The sequence below is a fragment of the Anticarsia gemmatalis genome, chromosome 12 (genome assembly GCF_050436995.1).
Source record: "Anticarsia gemmatalis isolate Benzon Research Colony breed Stoneville strain chromosome 12, ilAntGemm2 primary, whole genome shotgun sequence".
NCBI classification, from domain to species: domain Eukaryota; kingdom Metazoa; phylum Arthropoda; class Insecta; order Lepidoptera; family Erebidae; genus Anticarsia; species Anticarsia gemmatalis.
This window is the reverse complement of record NC_134756.1, coordinates 5,861,737-5,888,630: the sequence shown is the minus strand read 5'-3', so window position 1 is coordinate 5,888,630 and position 26,894 is coordinate 5,861,737. Positions and strand designations below refer to the sequence as shown.

Below are 26,894 nucleotides of genomic sequence, written 5' to 3'. Positions count from 1 at the left end.
CATTTACGTAGGTACCCACGGAATCTGTTGTGGAGTACCTGTTTATTCTGAGGGAACAATTTTATATCCCTTCCTGAGCCGTCTATAAAAATATGCGGGAATAAGACAAAATTTTGAGGCGTAAAAAGGGTGGGTGAAAGTCGTCATAATGATTATCACCTGTCACGTTGAAACAATAAAAAAACGTCATAATGTGGATACTCAGGATGTTAAACATTTAATGTAGCCCCGCGACTGTTGACATTACCCGCCAACTCGACTTCGTTGAAATGTTTTGAAATATTAACGTAATATGAGACGAGGCTGCGATTCACAGCCAAGAACCCTTTATACGAATTATTTGACTTTTATGAAATTGTTCTTAAATAATATTCCTTTCCTGACTTTTTCAGGTATTTTTGGATTAAAATTCTAATGAAATTAAGCTGAGTAAGGTTGGGGACCAAGATTAAATTTTAATGCGGTTGGGGTATATTAAATAGAAATCATTTAAAGAAGTATATTGTACTAGCTGACCCGCGCAACTTCGCTTGCGTCACATAAGAGAGAATGGGTCAGAATTTTCCATGTTTTTGTAACACTTTGTACTGTTACCTACTCTGCTCCTATTGGTCGTAGCGTGATGATATAAAATATGCTTTTTTTCACGAAAAATATTCTCAAAATTATTTATATCTCTTAGTATAACGAAGTCGCGCTAAGACATATCCGCCATTAAAACAGTTGCCATGGCAACAGAATTTTGTTAATTCAATGTCATTATAATATTGATTTTTCGCGACTGCGTTGAATTTTCTGAATTTTCCCGGGAAATGCGTCATTTTCCCGGAGTAAAAAGTAGCCTATGTCCTTTCTCGGGTATCAAAATATCTCCATACCAAATTTCATGCAAATTGGTTCAGTAGTTTAGACGTGATTGAGTAGCAGACAGACAGACAGACAGAGTTACTTTCGCATTTATAATATTAGTATGGATTATCCTATGACGTTATTAAATTCACACGATTAAATATTAATATTATAACTCAAACAAGTAATAAATGATTTGGCTTAATAATTGTATGTGTAAGAGGCCTTATACGTGTAAATATCGACCTCGGTTATTGTTGTTAAACATCAATCAGGAAGCACAATCGAAAGGCTTCGGGCGTTTCGAACAACTTTGACGTGACATTTACTCATCAACATCATAAAATCAACAACCAATAACCATACTTTGACTTTAGCCTTCATACGCCAAGCGATCGAAAGACGTTGCGATATAACAGGTAGCTAGTCGGTATTCGTAACAGTATACGAGTAATTACGCCCCTTTAGTGTTTACTTGAAATTTTAGTGGCAAACTTTGCAAATTGTTCGCCAAAATTTATAGGCAAATAAACATTGATTTCGCCCTAATAGTTGCCATTAAAACAACAATGAAACTAATTTGAAACGGAATAAAGTTAACAATTGAGAAATTCTAACGTATTGACGGGCAAAAATGCTATTTCACAGGGGCCCAGCTGGGCCGGGTGAGGCACATTTAAGAGCTCCGAGAGGGAAATACCTCCGACCTTTCAATTACAGTAGACAATAAAGAGGGCTTTATCTGTTCGAGGAGACCTCCCGTTTGTACACGACGTCTCGACGGAGTACCATCATTTTTTGGCTATACGGTTTAAAGACCGTAGAGAGTATGTGTTTAAAATAATGGCTGGAGGGTGAACCCTTCACCATTCGGGATATTCCGCTGTGTACTGTACAATAAAGGTCACTGTTATACTCGTGCCACGAAGTCGGGTTCTTTGTTAGAGCTGAGGCAACCTTTGTTATTATGAAATAATTTGTTGCCTAAAGGTTCAATGACTTGTATCTTATACAATAAAATAAAGTTAATTGTTTTATTTAATGGGTCTACTACTACCAGAAGATATTAAGCGACTATTGAAAAATTTGATTCCAAAATGAGCAATTTGTAAATATTTGACTTATTGAAAAACCATATTAAAAAATATGTTCTTCAATAAAGAAAGTGTCTTATAAACTTTGTACATGTTTATCTATTTGGGGATCGTGTTGAGACTTTGTCAACATAAGCTGATTAGGTAAGTATAACTTGTTAAGTGAGGCCCGAGAGAGATGGATTAATGTTGATAGCAATTGAGTCATATTGGTATCACGATTTGCATCAAATACGTGTATACTGTGTACGTTGACATTAGAGGTATAATCAGAGCAAATAATCTTAAGTACATTGGTTTAGAAATCGCTCAACGGACGTGAATTTAGTGAAGTATAATCATTGTTATCGTATTTTGGTATTTTTGATAGGCATTTTTCATATTTCCTTTACAAAATCCTAACGGTTTCGGGTAACTGACAGGTTGTATTTACTCCAATTTCTGACCAACGAACCGTTCACTCTAAAAAATCGGGTAACGGAATAGGTGGTTGAGTCGGTCAGTCCTATCAGGGGTTTGCTTAACACGTCAGTACACAGCAATGGCTCGCCGGCCAAGTCTAAAGGTTCCGTATCGAACCGTGAAATAAAGAGTGCAAATAATATTATCAGTGAGCACACAAGCTGTTTCGGATACAATAGGATATTTCTGGATATTCGGGAGACAGCGCGAGGAAATTGATTTTGCGGCTCATAATATTATTCTCCGCCTGCCGGAATGTATTGAAGTATTCTTGAAGTAAATCGAAATCTAAAAGGAAATGGTTTTCGATTTATTTCTCGATATGTTTTCAATGAAACAATAATTTAAATAAGATTACTGAACGAAATACTGGTTTAAACATATAATGTCCCATTTGTGGGTAAACGGATACAATTTTCACAGGTATAAATAAGCGATTATTGAATTTGTGTCACTCTAAATTTCAAATCACGTAACATTGTCGCAGAAGCCATTATAGTGTAGAGGAAAAGCGACCGAAAACAAAGGGTCCCAAGGACGTAAAGTCGAATAATGGTACATTTCTTCAAAGCGAATGTATCGCGATCTGTGCGACCCGCCCAAATTGATTTAACTACGCGTCTCTAAGAGAACGTATTCCACTTTTAGTATCTAATGCACGAATAGAAAGAACCTTTTTCCCCCTTTTTTTCTTCGGTAACAATTTACGCGTAAAGGGTTGTTTCACTCGTTATCTCGCATCAAATATAATGTGCTTAGCTTCAGGAAACAGTTTCATCGCTATTCGCGTACAAAAGGCTTCCGTGTTACTTTTCCAAAAAAAGAGCTAGTAACCCATTTCGCTGAATTTACATTTAATTTATAGTTAACCTTTTTTAAAGGTTAATTCTACTAACTAATTTTAAATATTTTCTACAAGATTTTTCAACTCCATCTTTTCATAAACGTTAATTGCACGGTGAAAAAATTAAATCAACAAAAAGTTTTTAGTCCGTTTATAAATTTAATCCGTTGAATGCTTGTCCGAGATTTTAATAAACGTAACATAAAAGAAAACTTTTGGCCCAGAGTATTACAAAATTCTGTACGTAGTTACAATATGCGCTTCATTTGGATTGATAGAGAAAGGTAGCTGTAGATAGATTGGCTGTTGAGAAGTATGAACTAGTGTGGTTCCCAATCAGCTTAATGAGGCAAAACTTGTAAAGTGATTAGCCTCAACAGAGTGTTGGACCGCTACACTAAAACCCACATTTGTAGGAGCGTAGCTAATGTAGGTGCGACCACAAAAACCTCCGCGCTGACGCAGACTGATGTCTAGGGACGGAAACAAATGGAACTTTCAACTTTAACAACGATTAGGTCGAATGAAAAATAGCAACATGTAAATATGAGGTACGTTTTTTTTGCACGCATTTGTACATCGTCCGAGTTTAACGTTTGGCAGCTTAAATGTCCGTACCCATAAATTTGCCTATTGCGAACATTTATCTACTAGCACGGTAAAAAATCTAAAAGCGTTTAAAGGCTCGTTACGTTTTTTGCTTCAACGAAAAAATGTGTACGCTACATTGAGTGCCTCTCGTAACTTTTCATTTGATGCTGCGTTTTCTCTATAACGTTAAATTAGCGTACAATTTAAGATCATAGTGACATAGTGACAAATTTTCATAAAAACAGCGGACTAAAAAACCGAACCTCGCGATACTGTCTATTGATTTTCTTCATGTAAGTTGGTCGATGCGTCACCCACTGTGTCACTTGAAGACTGGTACTATGACGATATTAGTAACGTAGACTATTTTATGACTTCAACTGGCAATATTTCATTTTTATTGAGACTGATAAGGGAGAAAGTATAGCCTATAAATTAGAACGAAAATTTCGCTCTAGGCGTTTGTGACTATCAGTTTGGCAAAAATTGTAGACTGTGTAGTCGACAGTAGTCGTTAATTTGGATTTTAATTGTAAAACAAACTTCTCACCCGAAATTATGTACGATTATATAGAAATTTAATATGATTATGAATTTCGCTTACTCTGCGTAGTTTCTATGAAAATAATTTTAATTAGTTTGCTTCGTAATTGTGCCGTCAAACTAGCAAAACATTAACAAAGAAAATTGATAATGTAAGCTAATTATCCCTTCTCAAAACTAAAACAGAATAAACACGTTAGTAGGAATTAGCGTGGTTGCGCCTAATTGTATTTTGGGGAAAGCAACGAGCTTAGCATAGCGGAGCGGGAAGCGGATTGCAATGAACGCGTCATACATTTTACTGCCCAATATTTTAGACGTCTTCACTACATTATGCACTCAAAGTTTACAAAACTTATGCTATAGAAAATACAGTGCATGCAAATGCAATGTCCCTAGTTCTATTTATTTACTCCACTCTGTATGAAGAGGTTTCTATTGTGTGTATATTACACATGCAGAACTTAAACGCCCCACTTAACGCTCTGCTTGTATCTAAATCATAGCCTGAGTTCGCCTGTTATGTTTGCCTTGTTTGTCCTTTGGTTATTTTGAGTCGTTACCTACTAACCTTTGTAATAATAATTATGTATTAGCCAAAATAATGTAGGGCATTCGTTTTAAACGCCTGTTAAAGCTATTTAACTTAAACATAATATTTTTCACTTAAACAGTTTTTGCCTTAAACGCTTTTCAAATTGGTTATATAATTAAATCGTAGTTTGTAGAAATATCTACAGACTAAATTGGATATCAGAGAGTTTAATAAAGACTAGCTGTCCCGCGCAACTTCGCTTGCGTCACATAAGAGAGAATGAATCAAAATTTTCCCCGTTTTTGTAACATTTTTTACTGCTGCTCTGCTCCTATTGGTCGTAGCGTGATGATATATAGCCTATAGCCTTCCTCGATAAATGGGCTATCTAACAGTGAAAGAATTTTTCAAATCGGACCAGTAGTTCCTGAGATTAGCGCGTTCAAACAAACAAACAAACAAACAAAGTCTTCAGCTTTATAATATTATATATAATATATGTATATATATATTATATATTCAGCTTCATAATATTAGTATAGATAAACCTAATTTATAATAAAAACATTTAGCTCGTTTATATCTTAAATAGTTCTACGAGTACCGCAATAGTTACAAAGTTGCTCCAGAATTAATACCTGCAATACATTTATCTCACAATTAATGATAGAAAATCAACACTTCCTAATACTATTCATCAAGGGATAACAGTTTATTATTATTCAAACGACTCTCATCAACTAAGGAGGAAACCCGCTTCCTTAAGTAATTGGATATTTGCTTGAATGCGAGATAAAATCGAATACCGTCTCGATATAAAACCTTCTAAATCGAACAATCTGTGTGGATAGCGACTTTACCTATACCAATTGTGAGGGAATAGCCCTATACTCAATCGGGCTTTGTTCTTTTTTGGATAAATGGGTCAGACATAATTATTGTACTTTATTCTGTCTGGAGCATTTCCCTTAAGTGGCAATGGAACAGAATCGCTAGCCGTCAATTATGTTTAGGGCGATTAGTAGCAGTCGATGTATTGAATGAAGGATTTGACTGGGATTAGGTATTGTCGAACCGTTTTCTGTGAAGCCGATCGACTAATCAAAGAAGCACGTAGCTGTCCACCGCAGATTAGAGGCCTCTGGGATCGCTGTTAGGGCACGAATATTGCTTAAATCACTATTCCGAACATGGGTCATCAGATTCAACACGTTTTCTGTTGTAAATCGATCAATACATTACTTTTAAGCATCGTAGACAAAGTGATAGTGAAATTAGAAACTGTTTCTACTGTTATCTATCCTTATCACATCCATACCTACAAGTAAGTAAGTAAAAAAAATAGAGTTTAAAAATTAGCTCGAAACTGTTTAATCGTACTTGTGTTTTTAAAACACAAATATAACTAATGTAAATTGAAACAATTTTTCGTTTATTTAGACACATTTATTTTGAGAATGTAGTTTATTATACTGAGGAACGCTGTATTTGGTGTGGCGGCCTATTTATAACCATAGCACTGTGACCACACGTTTTCAATTAATTAAAACAAATTAATTTACTGCAGACATTATAGGCTTATTACTTTTCGTTTCGGTGTGTAGTTTATGTCGTATTTATTTAAAGGAACTAGCCGCATTACCAAATCATATTTGTTTGTTTGTAGCACAGAAAGTTTTCAACATTTGCTGAAAGTGCCCATTTGTCAAATTGCAGTTAGCCAATGTGTTGAATGCATTTGTATTTTACTACGACATTTGCATTTACACCCTTGTATTCAGAACAAGTTTTTTGTTAAAATAAAGAAAGTTAAAATACATGCACATACAAATATACACAAAATCACGCCTCTTTCTAACAGTAGTAGGCACAGATCAATGAACACCATTTGCTATGGTCCTTACAATCTTTCCTTGCATCATTCGCATTCCTACATCTTGTCATAAGTAGCGCGACTCTCTACCACTATCGACCAGCGGAAACTGGGTAGATATTGAGATTCTTTTTTATAAAAATCTGATCAGCACCTCTGGCGGGCGTCGTAAGAACTATTATGGCAGTACATTTTAAATATGAAACTCTAGATATACGTAGAGAATCGCGCTACAGTATACTACAATAAGTTATATAGAATAGTCAAATGATGTGTGATTAAATTATTATGTCAAGTGCTAATGCGTGTTCGTTGTGCATTCGCGAATAACTAGAGCAATAACATAATTATCTGTCGTAAACTTTACTGCGGAGTTCTCAAGTTGTATTGACGAAGTCAAATCAACGTACATGTAGTTTCACAACTGTAATGTGCATTCGAATGTAAATTGTCGCTTCTGAAATTAGGTAATATGCTACATTGTTTTACATTGATAACTATAGTTTTATTAAACTATTAAAAATATTCGATTTTTTTGATTATTTCAAATGAAACGAGGTTTCATTGCAATGTTCTATTTGATATATCTAATAACATGCGATGCAGCTCCTTATTAAAGAAAAGCCTTGCACGTTATCACCGTATAGTACTAAACTATATGTTTATGCAGAAAAAGTGTAAGAGGTACTAAATCTACTTCAAATAAACTTGTTATGCATTACAAAAATCGAATTGTATACTATAATGGCACTAACTTAAATAGATAAATATAGCTACAGTATATCACCACTTCCCGCAAAAAGTACAAAAGGCACTTACACTAAAGAAAACCGAAGACTACACTCAATCACTTGATTTTCGCTCGTAAAACACAATCTATCTCTATCACGTCACTAAAGGTACGTAGGAGTGAGCCAAATTGCCCCAACGCACATTTATAACCCGACGAAATTTAGTCGCACCCCAACTCAACCTTGTAACTAATCTTAATATGAACTTTGAACTCCTACGACTTGCTACAGACGTGATTTTGCCAACTTATAGTAGTACGATTTTATCTGCTTGAGGAAAACACAAATTGTGGTAACAACACAAATTTCACGCTCCATCGACCAATCAATGGTCCATAAAATGTCGTCGTTATTTATTTAGAAGCTCGCACTTCCAATCCTATCTCATAGCCTTTATAGCTCTTGGTGGACTCGACAAACTGTATTAACCTTCAAGGATACTGAAATATCCATTTCCCAATTAATTTAAGAGCAAGTGATAAGCCCATGATAAGCACGTCCTCTTGCCGTATTTTATACGGAATATTTTTAGAAGATACAATTTTTATTAGAAAATGAAAAGAATTTCTTAATATTCCCCTATAAAGAATCGGAAAGTATTTTAATCACTATTTTATGATATCGTGCCGTAAATATCTTAATTTGAGGAAAGTCAATTTTAAATATTTATTTATAAGTATAAGACATTCATTTAGAATATGAAACAAATCATCTACATTTTACTGCTTTAATAATAAAGTCGTTAACCGTTTAGGAGTGAAGACGCATTGATAAACGAAGGGACGTAAAAATAAAACAGTCACAATAAATTCACTGCGAGAACGAGTTATGTAATTTAAACTCCATTTCGGGACCACTCTATATTTTACTATTCTAAAAATGTAGCTGTCCGAGGAGATATTAATATCCGATTTTTAATTAAGCAATAAAATACTTATAAAACTTTACGAATGTCGCGAAAGATGCCCGAATTCGAGAATAATAAAAGATTTACGAGCAATAAAACATCGAAATTAAATCTTTCATTGTATTTATTGTCGTTTATCGATATTAGAGAGGTATGTGGGACCGCAAATTAATCGTAAAATGTTCGAAACGTGGATTACCGGAGTGGATGAGTATTTAAAAAATTCAAACAGTAATTTGGTGGGTGTTCTTAAAACAAACCTGGGGTGTACTGTGCTTTGACAAATCAGGATGAACATTAGACGACAATATTTACGCAACGGCATTGTAAGAATAAAATAGAAACTTAATTAAACTTTCCCCCGATAAAATACTTTTTAAAGAAAACCAATTTTGTAAGATGTGGGCGACATGACAAAGATAATTTACGATGAACAAATGAAAATTGAAAGATAATAAAGCGATTATAATATTGATGAACAGTAAGACAACTGTTTTAAGTAACTAACTATTTTTAAACGCACGTAATTCGTTTGCTCACTACTTTAGGAATCCCACTTCAAACATTTCAAAGCGTTCTTCAAATTTCAACATCATTCTCAATAAAAGTTTTTTGTATTTTTGTAATACCTAAAAAGTTTAGAATAATTAAATTTTTAAACCTATTTTATTTAATTCTTTGTTAGAAAAATGGTTTTACATGATTGTATATACAAATGCTATACTTCGTAAAAAAAATACGTCTAATCAATATTTTACAATCCCCCTCTGGATTAGAACTTTCTATCGAACTATCGATCGTTTGATGGCAATTATTGAAACATTAATTGGCATACAAATACAAGCCCGCATTGCAGTGCGGTTATGATTACTAAGCGAACCGAACTGGATTTGACTCAGCCGAAGTGCTTTTAATTATCGGCGATCGGATTCTAGACGAATCTAGAACATTCTACGATTGGTAGACGTCACTCGAGGACCTAAATATCTGGATTATCCGTGTTATGCCTAGCTTGAGCCAGCGTCTGACATATTTCCGCAGATAGGGCGAATAGTTCGGGTCAGATGGATATTGAGATCTACAACCCATGAATGTTTGTTGGATTGCTAGTAATTACATCGATTGGATTGCTCGAACATGATTAAATAACTTCCCACGTTAACTATAGCCTTCCTATATAATCAGGACATTTTCCATAGGGGTTTCGAACCAAACACGGACTAAAAGTTTCCACTTGCTTATACTTCTTTTGCTTCATTCGCATCCATATTTCCGTGACATACGGTCTGTTTAAATAATTAAAATGACAATTCAAGCAGTGAATTCACTTGTTATTTTCGCCAAACATTTAAATATTATGCCAACCTTAATTTACCTTATTCTTCATACTTACAACGTTAAGTATAAGAGCAAAGTTCAACAACCTTGAAATGGTAAGTAGCCTGAAATAAAATAATAGCGATCGGCGGTCTCAAACTAAACCGAGTTGACCTCAATAAGTCCACAAAAAGTATGTAGATTATGTTACTAGTTTTTCACAAAGAGTTTTGATAATATTACTACTTGTTTGGCCCTTTATAACATAGTCACGGGAAAGCCTTAAACATTAAGAATAAAAAGCAGTCATTTTTTAAATGCAGATTTTTTTTAGCTATTAATAACAATATAATGGAAAAGTTCACAATATATCGAGGTACAATGACGTTTACGTCCAGTAAAAAGTATACAGTGTGTATTTCTATACTAAGTTTTTTTAGCAAAGGAAATCCTATTCGGAGGAAGGTACAAACATCGCCCCAATAAGTTCACGTGTGTTGATATTTATCGGCGTGTGACATTTACCAGAGTGCCAAGTTTATGGACGAGCCGATATTATCTGTACTCGGAGAGAAATACGCTACGTATATTATTTTGTATACTACAACCACGGTTTCTAAATTGTGTAGTATACTTTTGCAATCATACTGAAATGGATGGGTCTCAAGAGAGCCTGGTCAAATTACACCTTGTAAATGTATGTATCGATAAGGCTATTTCTTATAATATAGTTTTAAAATACGACAAAGTAAGGTAAGCGGAACGACGGAAATAGCCTTATAAATCTACCTCAGATATTCTGTTTACAGGACATCCTCGTAACTAATAGGTCCTTCAGATTTTATTGAAAAATATCGGAGCAGGAAACTAAGTAATAGCTCTCATCGAGTCCCTAAGAGCATTAGATATTTTCCTTTACAATGTCTTCCTTTTGAAATACAAATAGATACTTGATATTGATACTTTTGATACAAACTAAAACGATTTTTAACTGTCTTCAAAAAAGGAGGTTCAGAGTTCGTTTTTTTTTACAGTTATCATCGTACGATTACGTTTTTTGGATTTTTTTGTTTAATCGTGGTGCTTTTCGTGTGGGACCAAATTTGATCCAGATTTGACGACTATTTTTTGAGATATCCTTAGAAGTTCGTGCGTCCAGATGATATTATTATGGTCTGCTTGTTTGCCAATTAAGTAAAATTTTACTTTGAACTCAGTTCTTTTGGAAAAAATATTATACACTTAACACGAAATATTTGCCTAAAATAATTCTCTTGAAATAAACTAATTTCAAAGCTTAGCAGTTAAGTAAATTCCGCTAAAGATCGTATTACGTAATACAAAGCTGTAGAGTTAACCCTGTTGATTCAGAGGGGGACAATTGGACCGATTGCGCCTGGTCACTAGGCGATAAAACGACTAGACGTCCCACTTGGACTGCGGAACTGCGATACCGCCGGATTGACATTTCTATTAACCGTTATGATTTTTGAAAATGAAAATACTGACGTGTCTGTTGTTGAGCCTGTTTTAATCTCTACAGAGCGTTTGAAAGGTTTCATTTATTTAAAGATCAGTCAATTCTGTTTTGTTTTGTAGAGATTCCATGAGCAGAATTTATTTTGAAACGGATAATACCTAAAATGAGAAATGTCACTACAAATCCATTGTTTCAATCCAATGACGAAAGTTTCAAAATAATGAAGTATGTAGTAATGTTAGAATTAAATGTAATATAGAACAAATAAGTTTGTAACAAAGTCTAAAGGTAACCACTGAGGAATCTCCTTTGTATATTGTAGTTAACCAATATTTATAGCAATATACCTACCAATATATAACCAAACCATACATTTTGCAATCAAATTAATGTTTTAATTAGTTTCAAATAACAATTTTGCAGTCCAAAGTTTGCCAATATACTAAAGATTATGTAACCAACAAATTAATTTGTAATATTAATTTGAATACAAAACAAATTTGACCAAAGAGTACTGTATGAAGTACTATTAATAATAATATAATTGATAGGCATATTAAAAAATGTATATTTGATCTGTAAACAATTATTCTACCGCAAGGCGACCAACTTCTGTCTATTATACCTTTTTATTAAACACAACCCGTTTTTACAAAGATTAATCATTATTAATTTGATCGGTAAAGTATTGCGTTTATTCCCGATAATCCTCTTTTAGGTGGGGAATTAAAGGATTTCAACATTAAAATATTCTCTCATCTTTCTTATTGGGTTGTGAGATTATTAATTCAATATCGTAAAGCCGAATTTTTCAAGTCCTTTTTATGTATTTAATTTCCATTTAAAATTGACGCGACTATCATACTTTTGGCGTTTTACGTTTTCTTATGAAATAGGATTTCCTTCGTGACATTTCACAATGCAAACGACATTTTATACACTCAATCTTAGTATTGTTCCATACTATTTGAACTGGATGCTTGGTTGGTAACATATTTATATATTTAAATGACACAAAAACTAGATCAACAACACAACTAGTCAAACCGAACGTTGAGTTAAAAGATTAGCCTATCCGTCAGTCAACAAAACAATCTATTAAAAGATTTAGAGCGCATAGATATTTGTTTACAATTTATTACGCAACACTAACATTAATGAATGTAACGATTCACATCATCAACTATATAAATATGAAATACTATTTGCGTTGCATTCAATGCTGTTAGTACAATGTCAGACTCATCGTCGGCATCGCAAATAGACTGCTCTTGAGCCAGTAATGTGACCCACATGCATCGCTTCAGATAGTTCGAGACCAATTTTGGGTTAATAATAAATGTATGGCAAAGGCTATATGATAAAGGAATATGAAAAAATAATTTTATTAACCGTAGATTGCTTTTCATCGTTCAAAAATGACGTAGTGATGAACAATCTTTGCTTCGATTAAAAAATTCGTCAATAGTTTGCTTCGAAAAGTCGCTCGTTTAAAAGTCAAATTATTGATAAAGTAATCAACAGGCAACTTCATTGCGCTTTATATTGATCACAAGTAATTTCATACGTCGTGTTCCAGAACAGCAATGATTGTTAAAGCGGAAAGTAAAAATAGACATAATATAAATTGCAACAGTGGCGTATTTTTTAACGGTAATCAAGGCGTGCTTAATTTAATTTCTTTCAGTGCCGTGTTAAATGGAAATCGTTCGGTATCAATGAAATCACACGATTCGGCGATCACAATACTACAATTTTATTTTAAACGGAAACTCTTTTGCCTCTATAGGACTTTTAAATTCGATGCATTTTACCGAAACATAGTTTAACAGAAAACGGTTTTACTCGTTTTAATCGATTGTTTTATTTTATGGCCGATAAAATCATTACGTTCCGAAAATTTAAGCAAATGTACTTTAATAAAATGTTTTAATACATGAATAGCTAAAAACACAATGTAGTCTAAAGAAACATCAAATTCTTACTGTTTATAATTAGTTCCTAACCGAAAATCTGTATTTGAAGTCCGTTAAATGGATACGTAAGTTGATAAAAGAACCCCTCAACAAATCTAAATTTACTCCTTTATTTAAAACTTAAGCCTCCAACTTCCTTAATCGCGTTGCTTTTAATTTCTTTATTATTTCTTTTAGCCCTACCGTGGAACGTTCTCGATCAGTTTGCTTGAAACTTTTCTTGTTAACTGTAACAAACAACTCTTTGGAATCGATCGTTGTCCGGCTCATATTGTATTAACACTATTGATTACTTGCCGTGAATGTACGTTATGACCTCGCCTGCAGTTGTATGGTTAGAATTGTAGTTATAAATACAACTAGAAATATGATTACGTTTGAATATAATATTATTTGTACTGAATTCTGAAATAACTTGCGTAAATGACGACCAAATTGAAATTTGGTTAAATAATAAAAGCGATAAACAGTTCGGGAAATTCAATATTAGTTGTTGAGTTCATTATGTTGGTTTGATTGCGTTGTATTTGGTTCTATTCATAGCAGATTATTTTCAGAAATGTCACTGGCTATTGGACAAATGTGGATCACACCAACGACTGTTTAAAAAATCGTTTGATGTAAACGTGTTTTATAAACCAATAACATAAACATCCTCATTATAAAACAAGGCTTCCACATCAAAGTAAAATTGCATGAATAATGATACTACATAAAATGAAGTAGGTTGTAGAATATAAATAAATCAATGAGGAAAACAAGGAGAAATCTCTTTGAAACGATTGGTTCAGTTGAAAGTAGGGATAAGTAGCGACCTCGTTGAACCTTTTTTCATTTACTAGTAATGTGAGAAGTGCAGTCCTTCACAACAGGAAAAAGTTTAAATTCCTCTCGATAAAAGGAAAACCCTTGATGCTGTTTATCATTCAAATAAACAAAGAACACTTTATATTCAGTTCATTGTAGATAAGATTCTCAGTGGAAACCAATTAATCCTCTTAACCCTATTATATCCTAACCCGCGGCTTCTAATCGAACGAGATATTTATTCTATGTCTGTTCACATAAAAAAGAAAATTGTCTGACTGGTAGAGTTATACACGGTGTGTCGCATTTTTATTTATTCTATTAGTGGAAAACATGAACTTAGGACATGGAACATGAACCAGGAATTTCATGTGAACCAGGTATTTGAAGCAAAAAAACTGTATAGCGAGAAGAAAGTGTTGATCTTTGTTTTCTGCCTACTCTCATCGGAAAGAGACGTGTATTTTTCTAAGACTTTTGTGAGTTATCAGGCAGAAACGATAGTTAAAACTTCTAAAGTGGCACTTTTCAGAACAAAATCCACGCCGTAGCCGAAGCAACTAGCTTTTGAATATCAGTTTATAGAGTGAGGTTAAAGTAAGTAAGTAAGTTCTGAGGTTTAGACCGTTTGTATTTGTCAACGTGTGTTGTATCGCTGCTAGTGACAGCCGATATCGAAAGCTGCAGAGGGTGTTATATCTTGAAAACGGTTTTGTATCTAGGACATGACATACGATCTGTGTTTTCATTTGTCTATCTGGCCTTTTAGATTTTAGACATAGAGATATTTTCAACGCATAAAACCAAGTAGCGGAAAACGTTCAACGTTGGTTGTAGAATATAATAGTAAATATTGAAATCAGTAATTATTTAAAAATTGAAAGAAAACATCAAAATGTTTCAAGCGTTTGTAATCAAACGGCGTACTATAAATCAAATCAAAACAAATTTAATTTATGTTCACTATTAATTGGTCCTAAATACCCGTTAATGCGTCAATATTGTTCGATAGTCGCGTTGAAATGGTAGCTGTAATTGAATAGGGCACGATTGTTGACACAATCTCGCTGGTATTAATCCTCAACGAGACATATTAGCATACATTCGGTGAATCTGTATGCGGTTAATGTAATCTGCACTGTGTAGAATACGTGACTAGGAGAGCTGGGATAATACACGAACATACGCCTAAATTCTAGGTCGAATTGGCAACTAGTACAGAGATAATGAAATTGGAAGGTCGGGTATAGATAAAAATGGTTTTAGCGAAACGTGTTACATTTTGCCGGTTATATTGGTTTCATTAGAAGCAATATGGTGTAAGTAGATAAAAAGATATACGCCTGAAAGAAACTTTTCGTAGACGTAGTTACGAGTACTAACATATTCTTATCTATGCTATATTGTTATGTAAACCAACACTTACTAAGTGCGATATTCGCTTGCTTGTTTCTGTCGAGCTGCCCTCGTAGCGCCCGTAGCCGGCGCAATTTCAACTCCTGCGCCTCTACGCGCTCGCGTAGCCGGCGTAGACGCTCGCCTTCTACCGCCACCTACGAGAAAAAACATCAGATAAGTTGACTGTACAGAAATCGTATACACTTATTTTAGTGCTATATAATAGGACGAATTGCATTGAGTTTCTAATACGATATAATTCAAAACTTGTGTCCAATACGTAGAGACGGCTTCCAACAATAAATTATTTTTTATAATAGATGGTCGATAAAGGAAAAAATATTATGAATATAAAATTAAATCTCTATAAAGCTTGACGTAGTCGGTAATTTTGTTTATTTTATAGGCGTACTTATTGCGTGAGAAGAGTTTATTTCTTTAAGGCGAGCGATAAATATCGCATTAGGCTAACGCGCGTCCGGCCCGGCCCGGGAGATTTATTAAGACCGGGGAAAATTTAATTTTTTTACTCCCTTATCTGTTCACAATTTCTCCAAAAGATTCCGATCTCGTTCTGATAAGTTACTTTGTGCGAGTTTTATCACAATATATAAGCAAATTACTTAAGAATTTTGATACAAAAATATTTGTTTTGTTCTCATAAATAAAAAAGTTTCACAAGCAGGGAAGTAAGTAGATTAAATTGGTTTATCACAAATCAGTTCAAACGGCTTTTAGATAATGTCATTATTTCATATTCAAGTTAATAATCGATTCCCAGAAGAAAACAACACTATTCAAATCTAATTCACCGTCATGAGAATACCCTTTAATTAATTCGACAAGATTCGAGATCTCGACTGTAAAGTAAACAATCGTACGAACGTAGTAATATTCAATTTTACAACTTGAAATGATAAACTGTCAGAGTCAATTACGAAGTGAAAACAAGCCAGACTTAAATTATTAAATACAGTTATGATTACACAAAAGCAATCTAAAAAGTTCGACACAAAAGTCGTAAGAGAGAACAAAGAATTTTCGTTCCATTTACTTTCGAGCCTCTTGTACTTCATTATAAATCCTTTGTCTTTTATTACGGATTTCTGAAACCCTTTTTAAAAATTCACACCTTACCTTTTCATACGTGTCGTTTTTTATCGCGCTACTTACAAATAAAATGTTCAGCCTATTTTATTGTTATTCGTGTGGAATTATACAAAGAGCTATTCAAGTGTGAATTTAATATTCTTAATTTTATTAAAAAAAACAAAGGTTTTTTATAAATTGAAAGCATTTGGTAAATATTTGATAGGAATTTTCTCTACGCCTCGAGAATGTTTATTAACGCATTGAGATTATCTTGCGGTCAGATAAAAGCGAATGGTCTATTGTGTCTGAATTCAGCAAGGGTTTCTTAAAGTGTATTGTAACATAGTAAAAAAGGTTTCTGGCAAAACACGTAGGAGCAAACCATTAAATGCTTAAGTTATGTAGTTGGAGGAAACTTTTTGTAAATAGTTTGGCGGATATCTAAGACGGTACAAGAATACATTTTTGGGTAAACACTAGAGTCAGTTATTAGATTCCTCTCGAAGGTCGGTAGGTCGAGAAGGCTGCCATAGTTGATTGTTTGCAAACCTTGTCGATACAGTTCCACAGCTGCGTCTTGTTGACAGAACTTAGTGATTGCTAAACTTGCCTATACTTTTGGTAGGTACTTACTTACATTAAACATTTTTTTTATTATAGAGAGTAGGCACAACCAAATAAACCAATAATAAATTAAGTAATTGTACAAGATTCGGTTGTCTTCATAGATACATAACTAACTTGACTCTTATAATCAAAAGACCCTATAATAGTTAGGCAACTGCGCTGTAGATCACTATGTTATTACAGCTTATTTTATATTTATAGTAAAATGTAATAAAACTGCGTAAAAACAAACTTAATACTTTCGTAACTGAAACAATATATTTATAGAAAGTTTTGAAAAAAGATAATAAATTATGCGTACATGTCTAATAATAATGGCAGAAATATGAATTCATGAACGAAACAAAAGAAAATATAAGACACTAAGCGATTTATGATTTGGAAGCCAACGTTTGACTCAATAACAAAACACCTAAAGGGAATGAAAAAATAAAGAGGGAAAGTAAACTAGATATTTTTTTGTCTTTACAAAGAAAAATAAAAGTGCTTTTGATCCACAGAGGTTGATTAATCACACTGCGTATTCATTTCTTTATAAAATCTAAAAGTACCACGGCCCTGACTTCAAAGTATTTGGGAAGCGAATTCAGTGTCGCTTCAAAGAGAACGTAGATAATTGAATGGACATTCAGAGTGCTTCTTTCTGTTTGTTCGCCAATAAAAGGTATATTGTGTAATTCAGTGCGTTCTCTATGGACTAGGACATCAAAACGGGTAATGGAGCGATAATATTTGAGGCGACTAGGTAGGTTTCGATTAAGGTTATGTGTGGGAAGTTGCTCCGTCTAGTGTCTGGACACGAAGGCGTCTAATACTAGAAATGTTAGAGGTTTCAATTAATCACTCAGACTTTGGCAATCACTCAGTAAAGTTAAGCAGATCTATACCTTTACTTTAAAATACGTTTCTATAAAACATTTACACTTATAATTAATTTAATCTTAAAAGAAAGGCGACAAAGAATTCTTGCGGCACTATCTCGTAGTTTATTCAATAAACTTCCGACCTGTCGTTGTCATCTCAGCGACTAGTAACTACGTCCTCCGAGACTATTAAATTTCACTGCTACCGACTCTAACTTTTACAAATTGAATCCATCAAAGGTCCCACGGAGAGTTTTCCTTTTGAATCATACATGCCGTTCTAAGAACGTATTACTTACATAACCTTTTCCCTTTATGCCGTGGCCTTTAATTTCATAAAAGTACGCTGCATACTTTATGTGATATTATCCTTCCCTAGCCACCGTCATTAATATAATCTAAGCACCGGTGGTTTGCTTCATATTTACGGGAGCGTATTGTATTGAGAATTAACGGCACTTTCAGTGGAAATTGTATTAGTGTATTTGTGGGTGCATTCTGATTCTAATAATAGATATGTGTATCCATGTTTGTATATTGTTGTTGTTGAGCATTGTTGTATGGAAATAACTACCCACACATTGTTAGAAATACAAAATCGATAAGTGTTATTAAATTTACGTGAGACTTCGTTTCTAAACTAGATGTTTTATAAAAACAATATAATAGTGTTCTTTATCTTACATTAAAGTAAAAACATATCCAAAATTACGTTTTATTCTCTCTTGTTAACAAATTCTAAGTAATTTTCTGCTAAAGACTAGTGAGTGTATGGTACGAAGGCTGATTAAAAAAATAATGAAATTATAAATTAACCTACATCTAGAACATAATGTCTGCTATTTTTAAATGAAGATAGTTTAAGGCATATTCTTTAAGACAGTCAAAAATTTTTGATTAGTAAGTTTAAGACTCAATGTGCAAAGCTTTATGTGAGTGTAAGATCATTACTAGAGGGAATCACATCGTAAAGGCTCACTAGTAACTAAGTACTAAGTACACTTAGTCCCCTGAGAGTAGCCAGAGTTACTGCTAAAGCCTTAGTTCTAGATTTATGATATACTTTACCGATTTTATTTAGAGTTTTCTAACTACTATTAGTATTTGTGCCACCGAGTGCACTGTTACCAGAACTTTTTGTCGAACGGAATTAGAGCCGTAATCCGTAAACGCGGAAAAGAAAAAAAGTAGTTTTAACAAAAGAAGAAAACGATGTTTTTATTTTAAGTCAGGCTCAGATTTCTTTCGTTCCATTCATACGACAATACGAATGTAAATCTGATGCCAATTCATAACATCCAAACTACTATTTATGACTCTGCGCTAGATCTAAAAATTGTCTAAGCCTAGAATAGGTCTCGGATGAATACGGTTCCAATTTGTCTATTTTCACTGCAAAGGGACTTGTATATTTTAGTAAAATAGAACGTAGAAAATTTTCAAACCGTAATATTAAAAAGACTAAGATAAGATAGAATAACAAGGAGAAAAACATTGATAAGAGTGTCTTGGGACATTGGATCGAGGTTAAACAGGGCCTTTGCTGAAGGGCAAGTAGATATTGAAACCTACGTAAAGAGGCTATACAAGTCAAGTGCTGTAACTTGTTTAAAAATAATACGGCTAAAAACTGGTTTAAGAGGCTTTTTTTAAGTCTTCCAGGACCGTATTTAGTGAGTCTTTTATTTTCAGTCAGATTTTTGGACATGAATGATATACACCATCAACAGCAAGTTTAGTACCGTGTAAGTAGTTTTATTTCATTCCACTGACTAAACTTCCAACCCCCAACAACCAAACCATCGTGTTCATCAACTATTCAAATCTATTGTGTTGCGTGCAACTATTGACAACTGTAAGTAAAGCTACGAATTCCGTTGAAGAAGTGTATGTAATACTAGCTGACGCGCGCAACTTCGCTTGCGTCACCGAAGAGACAATTGGTTATCATTTTCCCCGTATTTGTAACATTTTTCGTTGCTACTCCGCTTTTAACGGTCGTAGCGTGATGTTATATAGCCTAAAGCTTTCCTCGTTAAATGGACCATCTGACACTGTTAATTTTTCAAATCGCACCAGTAGTTCCTGAGATAAGCGCGTTCAAACAAACAAACAAACTCTTCAGCTTTTTAATATTAGTATAGATATTAGGTAGTTGTTACCTGATGTTGCCTAGCCTCCTGTTGTTTGAGGTACCGCAGCCGCTGCTCCTTGGCACAGAGCAGCTGGTGCTGTGTGTCGATCTGCTGCTGCTGGCGTAACGCCATGGCGCGCAGCTCGCCCAACGTCAGCTCCACCCCTTCCCCCAACTGTGGGCAAAATACAACAAACAAGTAAGTATATGAATTAAAAATTAAGTACTTATTTTCATCGCTGTTGAGAATAAAAATCATTCTTTTAAATTGCAAATATCCAATTAAAAAGAACGATTATAACATTAATTAGAATTATTTTGATAAAATTCGAATACGACTTTTATCGAAATAATTCTAGTTAATGGGGAGTAAACATTTTTTACCTCAGAAGACCCTTTCAATCTTGCCCAGAAGTAGCATAGTAAATAGATAAGATTTTTTTTCTGTGTAATAAGGCCAACTTTAACTGTTAACTGCTGGATACTGATGAAACATTTCAGCATAAGAACATCAGGCTTTTAAATTACCTTACTGGCCGCCAAGTATGAATACTCTTTAACATTATATGCCGAATGTCCTTCGTTAAGTACGTATTTAAACACACCAACAATGTTATTAAGATTTCAATGTAATAAAGTTGTACAGAAAACAATATCTCAGTAGGAAGAGAAATATCGAAGAGGTTCATTGAACAAGATGTTTCATGTTATCAATTGTTCTAGTCATATTGTAGAGATGTAACTACTTTGAGTTTGCTGTCAGTTGCAAAAAAAAGGTCTGAGATAACATATAAATCATCAATCATGATCATATAATCACAAACGTATAAAGTAGAAACGTCTTTGGTAAAATTATATCATACTCTGCTCGGACATAAATAATAGTGTCGTGATCGTTATGACCCTGGACACACATAGCAGTAGATTTCTATGAAATAGTCCACCGTTGATTGACGTATCTTGTTCGGTCATTCATTGGTGTAAATTGTATTTCTGAGAATGCTCACTATTGCTTACATATTCACAGTGAATGGTATTTCTACGGCAAGCCTACTGATATAAATGCCAGCTAAAGATATAAAACATTCAGAAATAATACTCATATTCATAAAACTTACTTTCAACAAAAATTTGAAAGGAACCAAGATTTTTATTCATAGCATTAATGACAAAGACCTTTTTAAATCCGACTCTACTGAATAATATTCATTTTCGACTATTAAAAAAATTCAGAGCCATGACTAACGGTCCTATAAACTGAAAGGATAATGAGAATATTATCATAAACCTAATCTTCATAACACCGATTTAATGACACCGGGAATACGAAGACTACGAAAAAATCTCGCCTCCACTCCATTCGTACTTTATTATCATGAAAAAGACATTGTAGCTTCACCTCAAACTGTTAAAGGTAAAACTTTAACAATTTTTCTTTAGGCACACACAATTGAAACTTCGTTGAGGCTTGTAAATATACGACCTCAATAAAATGTAGATATAATTGAAATATGGATTTGATTTAATGCTTCTAGATTTTCAAATAAAAAGTTTTCATATTTGTTGATATTTTTCCTGACCCAAGTCAATTTGGACGTGTGAATTTCCTTGGGGAAGGTTCAGCTTAGTGAATTGGGAATTAACACTTTGTTATATTAATGAGACACGTGTCAGTCCTCTGAATTATCTATTAGTGGTCTTGTTTGACATTCATTTTGAATTATTTATGGTATACGATAAATTAGAAACAAAGTAAATGGTAATGTAGTAAATTTGAGAAACGTATTTTAATCTATTTTGTAGTTTTTATTTTATGTGTCAAAAAATACATCTCAAGGACAAATTTAAACAAGTATTTTTACTTTTGTTGAATGTAGCACATTGCCCTGTTTGCCCTGTACTTCAAAGCTCCCCAGCAAGATTGGTGCAGGTGCGGGAACAGAGTAAAGTGGCATTAGGTATAACACTACCTTCGCGTCGGAACAACGAGAAATAATGCACTTATGTCTTACATATTGTAAGATACTTTTAGTAAAATTCACTTTTATTTCTGACACACTACATGCATTATCATAATGCTCTGACGCTTGCTTGCTTTTATATTTATTTAGATCGCACAAAACTTCACAAAAGCGTTTACACTACTTTAGTACCTTTATCAAATAATAGATTCCATCTAGTGTTTAGAACCTCATAAAAGAATCCACGAGAACCTAATAGAGAAAAGTAGTAACACTAAAATAAATGTGAAGTACCGTACTAAAAAGAACTATGCTTTTAGACGCCAACATTACTTTGAATAAAAATATGACTGGAGGAACGAAAGTACGTAATACTTTCAAGAGTGCGAGAGATCACGTCGGTCGCATTCAGTAATTGCATTTTTGTGTATACCAGAAACTCCCATCCAGCGACCCGGATTAGCGAGTATGTAGTACCTATACGCTGAAAATATGAGTGTCTTTTAGAGATACGAGTAGGTCAGCGGATGAAGAGGTTTATCCGCCCAATGGCCTGGCTTTTAATACGGCATTAGTGGCCTGCGATTGTTTGAAATTGTCTTCATAATTCAGACGGGTCGCCCTTTTCCATAACTCAGCGATAATGTATTGTAGTGAAGGGAGCTCCACGAATATCTCATATTTATTATTTTTATCATTGCCTGTTATGACCGTTAAAGTTGTACCGTTTACGTCTGTAAATAGCTTCAAGCCTGCCATACGCTTGCACTAAATATCATTAACATTTATTGCTCATACAATAAATTAGATTAGTTTGGATAATTTCTTGTGGCACTAATAATCGTAAGTCATTTCAAAGACACAGATAATATCAGAATGTAAATTGTTATTAACATTCCGTTGATTGGATCTACGCATTAGTTTAAATTAGGTTTATTTCCTCATTCTTTTAAGGTCTTATTGTAAAGGTCTATAAGTAAAGTTGGTAGAAAATTACAAAACAAAAAAATATTTTTTTGCTTCAAAATTACAAGGAAAAGATGATACTTATGAAGATTTCGTGATGATATATCATAAAGTGTGTATGATATCAGACAGCTAAATCCCATTGTAAATAAGTTTTGCAAGCAGGATCTTGGAGGCGGGTCGTGCGAAATTCTTGGATTTGGGTCCTTTCGGCGTATCGGTGGAATTAAGGGCGTCTGCGGGCACGATTTATTTATATATCTTGACACTTGTTGATAGCCGACCCTGTCTGAGCTGTGATGTATCGGCGGAAAGATAAATTGTATTACTGTCAGCCCGTGAAAGAGTATAATGACGCTGACCTCCGTTTGTATTGAAATTCGGGATGAATGGAGCAGGATATGTGATAAAAAACATAAAGCCATGCCTATTTATCTTGCATTCATATCGCTTTTATACAGATGTGAGTGAGTGAAATGTAAATAACAGGGCTGATGAAAAAACTTGATAATAAAAGCTGATGAGGTGGTTTGGAACATTTATAAAACAGCATTTATTTACCTACCAACTAGGCTGCAAACAAGCAAATAGCAAAATAATAAAACTGATTTAATTATTTGTTAACATATAATTTCGCAGCCTAATTGGTAACTAAATACCCACATATTCATTTTGATCCTATTCAATATCCAATTGTGCAAGTGCCTACTAGAATTGACTATAACTGCATAAAAATAATGGGAATTGAATAAAATAATCCAATTTTCCATATGTTATGACATTATCTATAAAATAAAAAGTCAAATGTCAACAAAGAATATCGCACGTAAAAACACCAGAGGTAATAAAAACTGGGTTGGCGCGGCCTTTTAATTTAATTGCACTTTTATATGCGACAATATTTTCTCTCCAGTATTTGGCTTATAAGTCAGAAAGATTTAAATACCACATTGTGAAATAATTTTCCTTGATATTTGAACAGGAATTAAAATAATACGCATAAATTCTTTGAACATTATACTGATTCAAAACAAACTTTACTCCGCCGAATCTTAGCAAAAAGAAATACCTTTGAGCTCACTGAAATACCGTCATGAAATTCCAGGTTGACATGTAAAAAAATGTCCTTTTACTTCACAAAAATATTTTCTATTATACTCTCGTTACGTGAAGGTTACACAAATATTAGGTCTCATAACATAGAGAACTCAAATTCCGCTTTCCATATAATAACCGCGTGAATAGTTTAGTACGATATAAACGTAAGTGAATTTCTGTGTAGTCGTTGTAAAAATGTGGATACGAAGACTTGGCGCTTCCAAGCCGATGAATAATGTATAGACGAGATCGCTAATGGTGGCCACCAATCGCTTGTTATACATTGTCACACTTGTTATTTTTGAGCGACGAGTTTATTACTCAGTTTACGTCGTATACAAGTTTTGTTTTAGTATTGATCGTTTCAAGAGTAGATTAAAGGATATTAACTACATCATGAACTGAGTCATGCCAGTTAGTTTCATCTTGATTGTTTATTAAATAAAGGCAGAAAAAACATTGGTATGAAACATGTATGAAGAAAGAATACTATGTATTTTTGTGATTCCCTATAAGCCTTATGGATAAGACAGGTCCGAAACAGTTCATTTGTTAGACTTGTCTTTGGTACTCAGCTAAAACACAAAAACAAGTTATAAATGATACCTATCAATCTATGTATATTCATTTCACTTTTACCTATCTCAAATTTATCCGGTTTCATACCCAAGTCTCTTCGATTCCACATGCAATCATATACTAGAAAATTATAGAACTTCCACAAATCCCTGCGATTTTTCTCGACGACAGAGTTATCTTGGACACGGATTAAGATGAAAATAAATCCTTCTATGAAGTCCGGGTAAGTGCAATCTTTCGTTGAAACTTTTCACTTTGCCGACGAGAAAATCGGTGGTGATTTTTCAACTGGCCAGTTATCGCGTCGGAATTCTGTGATTCGATTCTCTCAGTGGATTTGGTCGGAGTTGGCAGAAAGTTGGGCCAATGGGGTATGCCTTTGAGTGAAAACGTACGCATTGTACCGTATTTACATGTTCACGTGCATGAAATGACGATCAACTTCAAACAATTTGGACCCCTTTTTTACCAAGTCACGAAACGTTTTTGTTTCGAACTCGTGATATTTTTATTTCGCTGTTTGAGTACATTTGACGGAACGCTGATTTTATTTGATAATAAAATAACGACCTGAAGCCGGCTGAATTTTTTTGCAAACGTAAGGATTTCTTTCTGATAATTTCCCCACGTTAATAATTTTCACTATTCAGCATTTACCCTTATTCTAGACTACGATGAAATATCCAAATAGGCGTTCAAATTATTATTAATTGGTTAATTTGGCTTCTACTAACAATGTTGGTTTATCAGGAGGTCAAGCTAATAATCTTTGTACACAAATATACCCCAGAATTTCTGTCCATTAAATGTCCAAATTGTTTTAATAATAAACCATTATTTTTGTTCGTGCATTCTAAAAATCCTTACTAATATAATTTTAACCCTATTTACTTCGAGTCGTATTAAACAGAGACCAATGAAATGGTAAATAACTTCGCAATGGCGTTAATTCCTCTCTGGTATTAGACTAGTACACACGTAATCCGACTTGGACAGTTGCAAATAAATCCTGACGGGCGACAGCAAATATGCATCCCAGCGCTACGTATAAACAATATGTAGTGAAAAATAAAACGAAATGTTACAGCTTAATGCATGAAAATTTTATGTTTGAATTTAATCCTTTTTCATTTATAAAGTTTTACTTTTGTTTGGATGTTTTTAACTTAATCCCTCAAAATCCCTGAATTATTGCGCATAAAGTATTCAAGAAATACATGCACCCCATTAATTCACGGTAATTCATTTATTAACTATGGGATTTGAGTCGTACCATAAATCTCTATACGTTCATATTAATAATAACATACCAAGAGCATTCTAAATGCGTTTCGTGTTCAGTTCAAAAGTTGTTAACAGCTTTCCTTGCCTCGCAAGTGTCGTTTCAAAGGCAGTGTTAGCTCTCAGAAATTAATTACTGAGCAAAACTGCTGCTTTACACAGTCTAATTCAGTCGGAATGACCCTTGTGGTGCATGGATTCAGAACTTTGTAAATGGTTCACATGCACGCGTGTTTTAATTTTAAAGTAAATTGTATGAAAGTGAATATTTAGTTGATGTCGGATTAGTGCAGCTTTTGCAGTCAACGATGTCAACGTTTAAATTAGTAGCGGAGTAAATCTGCTCTGGCATTCAACGAGATAGTATGAAAGGATTATTTAGTGAATGTTCACCATAATTAATGTAAGACCACACATTTACATGATTCACGAAAATGTTGCAGAGAAGATTAAAATTGTTATGAAAAAGTGAATTCTCATGGGATTAATAGCACCCAGTTAATAAAATATAGGTAGTACATTTATGAGCATGGATTAAATAATTTCTATCTTTTTATCTATAAAGTAAATACTAAATATTTTTTTAATTACTGTATAGTAATGCATTATACGCCTTTGTATATGTTAACTAATTAAACTGTAGAGCCAATAAAGTTAAAATGAACGTACAAAAAGCCTGTTCAGAAGGTAATTAAACCTATTGAGTGGACGACGAGTAAATGAGGAGGGAACCTTCTATCGGTCGTTGAATAATACATGGGACCGTGTGAGTTTGCCCTTAGACGAAAAAAGTATGGTACAAAGTGTGAACTAAACGCTTTCATGT

At 33.8% G+C, this 26,894-nt stretch overlaps 1 protein-coding gene across 7 annotated transcripts in view; it reads right to left on the bottom strand.

Annotated features, from left to right (window-relative positions):
• ASPP (Ankyrin-repeat, SH3-domain, and Proline-rich-region containing Protein) overlaps positions 1–26,894 on the bottom strand; it is a 238,395-nt gene that overhangs the window by 16,289 nt on the left and 195,212 nt on the right. For all 7 annotated transcript variants that reach the window (XM_076120576.1, XM_076120577.1, XM_076120574.1 and 4 more), the window contains 2 exons: positions 20,212–20,358; positions 15,496–15,622 (listed from right to left, as the gene is read on the bottom strand). In XM_076120576.1, the coding sequence (XP_075976691.1) occupies positions 15,496–15,622; positions 20,212–20,358 (274 nt within the window). The remainder of the gene's footprint in view (positions 1–15,495; positions 15,623–20,211; positions 20,359–26,894) is intronic.